Below are 10,903 nucleotides of genomic sequence, written 5' to 3' on the forward strand. Positions count from 1 at the left end.
TATATACACCTCTCTGCATTTAGTTATTAGTTATTGTTAATCTCTGGCTTTCTTCGTGTCTTTTGTCCTGTCTTCCTCCCCCCTCACACCAGCAGATGGCCCTGCCCCTCCCTGAGCCTGGTTCTGGTGGAGGTTTCTTCCTGTTAAAAGGGAGTTTTTCCTTCCCACTGTCACCAAAGCACTTGCTCATATCACTTAGTCATGATTGTTTGGGTTTTCTCTGTTGTATTATTGTAGGGTCTACCTTACAAATATCGGATTGCATTGTTATAATTAAAATTAGGAATTCAAATAGAAAAAGAGCTAACTTAACATTATAGCTAGGTTTCATTTGACGTAGACGTGACGTCGACGTAAAGCGCGAAATTTGACTGGCGGTCGGAAGTGAAAAAGATAAGCGCAAAATCACAGACAGACAGTACGCAAAATGCCTATGTCCTGTTGTGTTTACGGATGCTCCAGTAGGTCGACCCGAGAAACTGATAAACGGTATTTTAGGGTACCAAAAATAGCCCAACGAAGAGGAGAAAAATGGAAAATTCTAACCGAAAAACGTAGGAAAAATGGATTTTAAATTTACGTTTACAGTCGGGAGGAGCAGAGTCTGCCAATGCCCGTGTCTGCAGCGACCACTTCGTCAGAGGTAATGTTATGTTTGCAAACGAACTTATTAGCATTAGGTTGTCGTTAAATTCTCGTTTACTTAGTGCTTTTAAGTTAGTAGTCTAATATTGACTTGATTGGGACTATAGGCTGCCCAAGTGCTTTGGATGACGAAGAGTCGGAGGACTGGGCTCCGACGGTCAATCTCGGCTACGAACGAAAACCCAGATCGGAATCAGTTCTCAAACGAGAGAAAAGAATGAAGCTTAAGGCAGAACAGCATCGATGTGCAGAGGCGATTTTGGATATGCAACAGACGGCTGAGAGCCCGGATTTGAGCCTAGTGACAGTGGAGAACCCCGAACTGCAGCTTCCAGCTGAGAATCCACAACCTCCTTTGCAAATCCAATCCTCCTTTGCAATTACCCAAGTCTTCAGAGGTGTCTCGTTAGACCTCTGAGAATGGTTTACCTTGAAACAAACAACTGTCACTCTAACGAAGTCCTAAGGATGTGGCATGTTTGTTGACGTTAAAGCCGCTACCGCTAACTGTTAGCGTGTTTAAGATAAAGCAATATAAGAACAAACACTCACCCTTGCAAACACCAAACTGTATCCATCACGGAGACGTTTTGTTCCAAGGTTGTGGACCCACCCGCTGACAAAAAAATTGTACGCCTCCAGACTCTTGAAAGCTTTCATTTGCTGCCTAGTGTAGTAAGAAGTCTGGAGGACCAAGTAGTTGGTGATATCCACAGCCTCGATAGTAGGCAAATCCTTTACTTCTGTGGTGTATTCGGACATTTTCAAAGAATACGGATCACGTCCGATATATTTTTTAACTATCTGTTTATATCTCTCCCGAGAAACGGGGTCTAAAGTTGCACAATAGCTGCTCTCCTGACTCTCCACAGTGTCCTCCATGTTTACTTCCGCCCTCCACTCAAAAATCGCGCTGCCTCCGCACGTCATCAGAACCACGTGACCGCAACCCAACTATTGAAACAATATTTGGTGTGACCACATTTTTCGTTTAAAATAGCCTGAACTGTCTTTTGCAGGCTTTCTTGTAATTTCTTTAAGTAGTTTTAAGGTAGTTCCTCTGGCTTCTTGAAGAACATTCAAAGCTCTTCCTTGTGTTAGTCTTGACATCTGGTAGAGAGATAGTGAATCAGGTTTGGCTTTAAACAGTCTGGACCACACTGAAGTTCCTTCTGACATCAAATTGACTCCAGAATTGAAAAATGTCAGATAAACATGAAGAGCAGCAAGAAACTCCTGAACACTCAGATGAACAAAGGAGAACATCTTCTCTCGGTACAATCCACTTTCCTCTTGAAAAACTTGTGTGAATACTCCTGAGTACCAAGAGGCTGCTCTGATATCAATGCCACCCTCTGTCAGATCTGATTCATAAAAGATCAGGTTCCCTTTGTGCAGCTGCTTATATGCCAGTTCTGCCAATGACTCGATCATCTTTCTGGTCTCTGGAGTCCAGTGTGAATCTGTCACAACTCCTCCATCATACTTGATGTTCTTCAGTTTGCACTGAACCACCAGAAAGTGAATATACATCTCAGTTAGGGTCTTGGGCAGCTCGCCTCCTTCTTTTGTTTTTAATACCTTCTCCAGAACTGTAGCAGAGATCCAGCAGAAGACAGGGATGTGGCACATGATGTGAAGGCTTCGTGACCTTTTGATATGGGAAATAATTCTGCTTCTCTGCTCTTCTTCACTAAATCTCTTGTGGAAATATTCCTCCTTCTCCATGTCACTGAAACCTCTAACCTCTGTCACCATGTCTACGTACTCAGGTGGGATCTGATTGGCTGCTGCAGGTCGTGTGGTTATCCAGACACGAGCAGAGGAAAGCAATTTTCCACTTATGATGTTTGTCAGTAGCACATCCAATGAGGTGGACTCTGTAACATCAGTCAGGATATCAGTTTTGTGGAAGTCCAGTGAAAGTCGAGACTCATCCAAACCATCAAAGATAAACAAAACCCTAAAATCCTGGAACCTGCAGGTTCCTTCTTCTTTCATTTCAGGAAAGAAGTGATTAACAAGTTCCACCAAACTAAACCTTTTCTCTCTCAGCACATTCAGCTCTCTGAAGGAAAATAGAAATATGAATTGGATATGCTGGTTGACTTTGCCTTCAGCCCAGTCCAAAGCAAACTTCTGTGTTAAAACTGTTTTCCCCATGCCAGCCACTCCCGTTGTCATGACTGTTCCAATTGGTTCATCTTTTTCAGTAGAGGGTTTAAATATGTCTTCTTGTTTGATTTTTGGTTCAATTCCATCTGATTTCCTGGATGCTGCTTCAATCTGTCTGACTTCATGCTCAGAGTTGACCTCTGTAAATCTCCCCTCTGTGATATAGAGCTCTGTGTAGATCTGATTCAGAAGAGTTGGATTTCCTGCTTTGGCAATCCCCTCAAACACACACTGAAACTTCTTCTTTAGACTTGATTTTAGTTTATATGGACACATGGCCCCAGAAGCTCCTAACAAGAAAAATGTTAAATTGTATTAAATTAGATCATGGTACAGGTATCTCAATTTCCCTACTTTAAACCAAAGACAAATTAGGTGACAGAAACATAATAAAAAAATGACACAAACAAAGCCACATTTATCTCTTAATGTGATGGTAGAAAATCCTTTCTTTTGGGGGGGTTTTGGTCCACATGTTAATTTTATACACATGTGATATTGAAATAATCCCAAATTTTATAAGCAAAATAATCAACTTATTGTCACTACTGAATCACTCACTAGGTGATTCAGTAAAGAATTTTACTAATAGAAAAAAATGTGATTTCTACTACCCAGACAGAAACTCTTGATATACTCTTGGATAGTATGCATAGCTAAGAAGACCTTTAAAGATGTAATGTTTTGTATAGAAGATTTTCAGCACCTCAGATTTTAATTGTCTTGGCTTGTATGTTTGTTATGAATCATCGACTGTATTAAAAACCTCTTACTGTTTTGCAGAGAGTCAGCCAGCTCTCCATGTTTCATTCGTCTCATGACCTGCAGTGTGATTTTCAGAAAAGCCTCTCTGCTCCTCCATATCTGGTCTTCATCTTCACTATTATTTATCTCCTCCTCCTTAGCTTGACTCTCCAAGCATTTTGGGTAATCTGGACTCAGCAATTTACAGAATGTATTCAGCTCATTTTTCACAAAAGTAACAATGTTCTCCTCAACAACCTGTAATACAATAATACTCGATTAAATTTCAGTTTCAGAAGCAGAAATGTATCTCTGTCAAAAGCTTTGATTCTTCATTTCACAGACCACAGTCCAAAATATATTATTATGTACCTTCAGTTGACTCCTTTCTATCTTCTTTCTAAATCTAGGGAAGAGCCATGTATACAAACTCATTCCACCCACATGTACATATTCTTTTATTCTTTTAGTTTGTTTGTAAAGTTGATGGTATAAAATGCAAAATAGTTTCACCTCAGTTCTTTCTTTACCACAACAGACTGGTGCAAAACACTGTAGACCCTGTGCCAAGCCATTTGTCAATCCCACTCTGTACTTTTCCCCTCATAAACAAAACCCAAGATACTTGAATTCCACCACTTGGGGAAACAGCTCCTCCCCAATTTGGAGTGGACACTTTCCCCCTTAAACCCTTAATAAGAAACACTGCTTTAGACTTGGTGCAAATTCTCATTCCAGCCATTTCATACTGAGTTTCAAGTAGAGGTCAATACTTGATGACACCAAAAGGGCAACATCAAAAAAAAAAAGATGTGATCCTGAAAGGTTCAGCTATGTCAATCAAGATGGCCCAACAACATCCTAAGACTTCAGGAACTCAGGGTTAAACTCATTCAGTCCCCCCCCAAGAAGGAGCCCACATTACATTACATGAAGTGTCAACCATCTGGTTGTGTAAGTGCCACCACAATAGGCCACAGCCAGTTTCCTACTGCTGACTCAGCAGTAGAAGCGTGAAAGATAGTTCATATGGACTGAATGTCCCCAGTTTTTCTCAGTGTTCTGCAAAATGCGGAAGTTGAAGATTTCCTGGATCAGGACCTCCACCACACACTCTCAGAATACACTCAAAATATGTTTTGGTGAACTAGACCAGTTAAAGTACTCTGTTTCTTTTATTTATTTACAGAGGGTTGCTTATACAGTTACTAACCAGAAATATGGAGGCCAGGTCTGTCTGATGATGGGTGGACCCCTCTGACACCGTCTGGTGACCTCTGTGGGCAAAACATGACTAAAATTATTGCTAGGGAACTGCATCAGGTTTACTGCTAGGGAGTCAAATAACACATCAGTAATGCCACTCACTAATCACCTCCAGGTCAGTAATATACGTTATGTCTTGATTTGAATTTTTTGATTGATCCAAGTAAATATTCCGGAATAATAGATTTCTGATTTGAATGAGCCGTAAGCCACAGTCATGAAAATTAAAACAAAAAGGTCATTACGTAAGTTTAGATTAGATAAAGTATTTAAAACAAAGAAAAAGGAATAAGAGAACAAAATTATTCTGTATACAAAGAGGAGACATATTCGTATACGTTACATAACAACACAACATTTTTGGTTTGGGACAAAACACATTAAAACAAATGTGCATTTAAAAAAAAATAATAGAAGCTACATTAAATGGAGCCCATGGTACTTGCCTCAGGAAGTCTGTGCTTACTGACTGACACACTTGATGGCAAGAGAAACAAACAACATAGATCTTAATACCGATCTCACAGTTATGCTAAAAACTGCTCTGCTGACTTACTCTGTAGCTGATTCTTGTTGGTTGAAACTAATCGGGTAATCCCTGGATCTCTGACTCTCCATGGATACACAGCTTTGTGAAGTTGAGTTTAATTGTTCCTGCTTAGTCCTGAAAGAAATGGACAACACAAAAAATTCAAAGGATAAGTGTTACTAGTTATGCTCCAACAATGTCATGCTCCACAAGTCTGGTGGAGCATGACATTGTTTTAAGACCTGATGCAGCTGTGAAGCGTTTGAGTTACAGGATACCAGAACACTTCCTGGTGGAGCTAAAGGAGGAGGTGGACCTCATGCTGTCTCTTGGAATCATCCAACCTTCAACAAGTGAGTGTTGCAACCCTGTTGTCTTTTATGAGCTCAACATTTATTACTTTTGTAAATATGATTTTTTTGGGTTAAATAAACGGAAACCCTATTTTTCTAATAATTCCTGTAACTCCTCCTGCTTTTTCAGCTCAGTCCATCACAATATAAATAAACAATGTTTTTAAAATTTTTAATCAATTTAATTCCATTCAATGGCTTTCAGAAATATTCACCATATACAGTTAGGCCAATATTTATTTGGATACTGGCACAAGTTTTGGTTTCTGTTTACTGAAACATATCCCAGTTGTAGTTATATAATAAACATGAACAGAAAGTATAGACTCTCAGCTTTCATTTGAGGGTATCCACATTCAAATTGGAAGAAGGATTTAGGAGTTTCAGCTCCTTACCATGTGCCACATTCTTTTTAAAAGGAACAAAAATAATTGGACAATTGACTCAAAGGCTATTTCATGGGCATGGATGGGCAATTCCTTCGTTATGTCATGTAGGATCAGTTAGGGAGATAAAAGGCCTGGAGTTGATTTGAGCCGTAGCGCTTGCATTTGGAAGATTTTGCTGTGAACAGAACATGCTGTCAAAGGAATTCTCCATTCAGGTTAACAAACCATCTTTAAGGAGTGAAAACTGATATTTAAAAAAAGCCATCCGAGAAATTGCTACAAGATTAGGAGTGACAAAATCTACAGTTTGGTACAAAAATATGGAGTCCAAGTCTGTCTGATGATAGGTGGACCCCTCTGACACTGTCTGGTGACCCCTGTGGGCACAACATGACTCATTATTGATGATTACTAAATCATGTCCCTCTTATAGTGCTAAGGAGTCAAATAACACATCAGTAATGCCACTCACTAATCACCTCCAGGTCACACTGTATTGATGCAGTAATTTGTGGTATAGGAGGTCAAAATCAGTATGGAATATTAATGAACATACTTTTCAGACATTGAGTACCATACATTATTTCTTGATTTGATTTTTTGATTGATCCAAGTAAATATTCCGAAATAATAGATTTCTGATTTGAATGAGCTATTATCCACAGTCATGAAAATTAAAACAGTCATTACATATTGAGACAGAGGCAAGTTTGGATTTTGGCTTTGTAAAGTATTTGTATTTGACATATTTGTATACATAACAGAACAACACAACATATTCAGTTTGGGACAGAACACATTAAAACAAATATGCATTAAAAAAAAAAAAAAGCATTAAATGGAGCCCATGGTACTTGCCTCAGGAAGTCTGTGCCTACTGACTGACACAGTTGATGGCAAGAGAAGCAAACAACATAGATCTTTTAATAATAATTTCACAGTTATGCTAAAAACTGCTTTGCTGACTTACTCTGTAGCTGATTCTTGTTGGTTGAAACTAATCGGGTAATCCCTGGATCTCTGGCTCTCCATGGATACACAGCTTTGTGAAGTTGAGTTTGAATGTTCCTGCTTAGTCCTGAAAGAAATGTACCATACAAAAAAGTCGCACGGGAGTTCTATAGACTTCAGTCACTGACAGGAAAATGGTAAGTGGTACTAGTTACCATACATAGCCAGACAAATTAGAGGAAAGGTACTGACCTCATACCTTATACTGTTTAGGATGTTGGAGATTTGATGTTTTACTTCATGATCACCAAGTGATTTATTACTTACTACTCATATTTTGTTATATATTACTTTGAATATTATTTTTCAACATGCTTCATGTTTTAATTCAGTTTATGGTTATACTTTTGTACTCTGGTTTGTGTGTGCTCTGAAAATGTCAAGATGTGACAACAGAAAACTAGTTTGCAAGTCAAGGTTATATACATCTGTCCAAGAATGCTACCAACATGTTTAACTGCTAACCAATGTAATGTCTTTAACATCCAAGTGAAGAGTTTTACTGAAAAAAATGAATTATTTTTTAGAGCATATTGGACATGGAGTATCAAACAATATATAACTCTGTTGATTTACTGCACTCTTATCTTTCATGATATAAATAAACATTTTTTTTAATACATTTTATTCCATTCACCGGCTTTCAGAAATATTCATTATATATAATTAGGTTCATATATATTGTGATACTGACACAAGTTTTGTTTTCTGTTTACTGAAACATATTCCAGTTAAGAACAGAAAAAACCCATCCGAGAAATTCCTTGATGCATGCTCAATCATCCAGGTAAGTAAATCTCCAAAAGCTGATTCTGTTCATCTGGATGTAGCTGACAAAGCTATATCCAAATGAACAGAATCAACTTTTGGAGACATCCAAGAAATTGCTACAATATTAGGAGTCTTCAGTTTGGTACATGCTGAGAAAGAAATAAAACACGGGTGAACTCAGCAACACAAAAAGACCTGGATATCTACAGAAGACCACATTTCCATGGTGAAGAGAAATCCTTTCACAACAACCAACCAAGTGAACAACACTCTCCAGGAGGAAGGTGTATCAATATCCAAGTCTACCATAAAGAGAAGACTACGTGAAAGTGAATACAGAGGGTTCAACTCCAAGGTGCAAGCCACTTATAAGCCTTAAGAATAGAAAGGCTAGATTGGATTCTGCTAAAAAAAAAAAAAAAGGACAAGGGACAGAATGGGACCCAAGGACCCATATAAAATAGTAAAAAGTATCACTTCAAGTATTTGGCTTTGACTGTTTCCTACATTTCTAAGTACAAATATCCCTTCTATAGTTCCCTGAATGATCAAATTCATAATAGTATATACATTATCTATATTCAGTCTCTAAAATGTCCAAAAGAGCCCAGTTGAGAGGTAAAGGATGTGCTTTTTTAGAACAAGGGACAGAACAAAAATACCCAATCCCAACCTAACAAAACATTTTCCAAAACTTTAAATCAGAGGATTTTGAGTTGAAAGAGATTTCCATCTTACCTCTCGAGGTCTGCCTGGCTGCCATGTTCCTCATTTGAGGGCAGCAGTCCCTCATCTTTTTCCTCAGACTGACTCATAGGACAGTTTTTACCTTTACAAAAAAGCCAAACCCAACATGTTCCATTATTATCAGGACTTGCTCATAACAGGGTTGTTAAATAATTTAAGGAGGTTCATTGATCCCTGGGCTCTCTGTCCTGGTCGTTGTGTCCCTGGGCAAGACACTTTACCCTACTTGCCTACTGGTGTTGGCCAGAGGGGCCGATGGCGCGATATGGCAGCCTCGCTTCTGTCAGTCTGCCCCAGGGCAGCTGTGGCTAAACTGTAGCTTGCCTCCACCAGTGTATGAATGTGAGAGTGAATGAATAGTGGTATTGTAAAGCGCTATATAAATCCAATCCATTATTATTATTATTATTAGGTTCATCTTCCTGCCCACCTTCTTAAAACCAATTACCCTCCAAGCACCATATTTTAAATCACACTGCTCATCTTTGATTTTCCCTTGCAGAAACCTATGTGCAACCCACCTCACACATGTCATTTCATCCAAGCCTCCATCTTATTTTCACCACCACCAGCATCTACCAGAGGGCCCTGCCTCAATTCCTATCACCACTGAGATTTCACTCTGTGAGGAGCCATCGGAGTCTAATCAAATCTTTATTTAATTCCTTCTAATAATCTGGCCTTATTGAACTGCCAGCGGCTGTAATCAATATTATTTGCCAGTCAAAGTCGTCATTGTTGCTACTGTTTGAATACAGTTTGAATCGATACATTCCACCATCATCTGATTAAGATAGCTAGCTATGACTGAGATGGATGATTGTAAATAACACTGATGCTCAAAAAAGGGAGGTAAAAAGAAAGCAGGATAAGTACAGTGCCAGGGCTTTGGATTTGAGCAGTGTTGTCACTGACTTTGCTAAGTGCAAAACCTAAAAGATGATGTTCTGATGGGTGAGTAGTTTGTGTTCTTTCCTGAAAGCAAACTGAAATAGTTATATGCTGAAAATATGTGCTCATATTTTAAGTACCTCCCCCCGACACCCCGGAAAGGAGATGCCTGTGCCTGTCAGCCTTGTATGCTTCCAGTAGTCCTTTTTAACCCAGCTAGTTTCACTTCCTCATAGCACTAAATTGTATGACGTGTTATCTAAGTACTATGATCACCAGGGTAGAGTTAGTCCGACAGGAAAACAACAGCGGGCCCCGATCAGTTCTTAGGTTCATACTGATGTTCACGATGTTCACACGGTGTTTGTCTGCTTTTCATTACCAGTTTAATCACGTAAATAATAATTTTTCCCGATAAAGCTTTCTAATTACGTCCTTTCGGCTATGTAGTCGAAATGGTTTTCAGTTTGCTTGGATAATAAAGACAAACTATTAGAGATATTTCCGTATTTTGTATATACTCGCTAAACGACGCCGTACACTTCGATACAGTAGAAATGAGAAGTAACCTCAGACTTGAACAACAGTTCTGCTGACCTACCTTTTATATGTTACCAGTTATCTGTTGTGGCGAAAAAGGAGAAGCGAAAGTGTGAAGTTCTGTTGAAGTCAGCTGGTTTCGTGCAGTTGAAGTCAGCTGATTAGCCTACGTGCTGTTTAAAGAGTTATTCCCTCTATATCCAATGATTGAAACGTTCGTCGAGTTTTTCAGAAAAATGCAGACTAATATAACCCTTTAGAAGAAGGAGAATAATATGGGCTACAAATAAATCATTTTCAGGCGGGGAAGCTGCTCAGTATTTCATACTCTATTTCAACATTGTATTATTGTTAAAAGCTGAATTCGTGTAAACTTAGTCAACTAATCGATTTCGGCATCAACGAGAACGACTAGGCTTGGTATCAAAATATATTCTGATAAAGCTTTACCCTGAAAATTCTGTTACAGTTATACAAAAATACGTATTTATATGTTGATAAGTGCTAATTACGATTGGCAGTGAAGGCAGCACGAGCATAGAAGCGGGTACATATATATAGCTACATACAAGCTTAAGCTTCATCTTAAAGCAGAAATGAAAAACAGAATTTAAAAATACCACGACACCGCTTCTTATTTGAAACATTAAAACTCCCGATTTTGCTAGTTTTAATGGCATAATGTTTTGTGTTTAGATCAGTCTGTGTGTTTCCATCCATTCCTCGTCCAATCGTCTTTTATCCTGCCTGGTTTCCACGTCACTTCCACGTCACGTTTCCACGTCCTACTGATCTACAGTACGGTGTTGTGCCAAAAAGTGACATTGGAAATCAGTTTTTGG

The 10,903-nt window shown here is 38.8% G+C and overlaps 1 protein-coding gene across 1 annotated transcript; it reads right to left on the minus strand.

Annotated features, from left to right (window-relative positions):
• Window positions 1-1,752: 1,752 nt before the first annotated feature.
• On the minus strand, window positions 1,753-8,891 carry LOC106633714 (protein NLRC3; the record flags this gene model as incomplete). Its single annotated transcript, XM_042228794.1, has 6 exons — window positions 8,622-8,891; window positions 7,072-7,179; window positions 5,387-5,494; window positions 4,778-4,841; window positions 3,594-3,822; window positions 1,753-3,110 (listed from the first exon to the last, which is right to left on the minus strand). Coding segments are annotated over exons 1-6 (1,944 nt in total), but the record flags the coding sequence as incomplete, so codon positions are not given.
• Window positions 8,892-10,903: the final 2,012 nt, after the last annotated feature.

The sequence above is a fragment of the Haplochromis burtoni genome, unplaced genomic scaffold (assembly GCF_018398535.1).
Source record: "Haplochromis burtoni strain Fernald_Lab_line unplaced genomic scaffold, NCSU_Asbu1 Contig_352, whole genome shotgun sequence".
In the NCBI taxonomy this organism is placed as follows: domain Eukaryota; kingdom Metazoa; phylum Chordata; class Actinopteri; order Cichliformes; family Cichlidae; genus Haplochromis; species Haplochromis burtoni.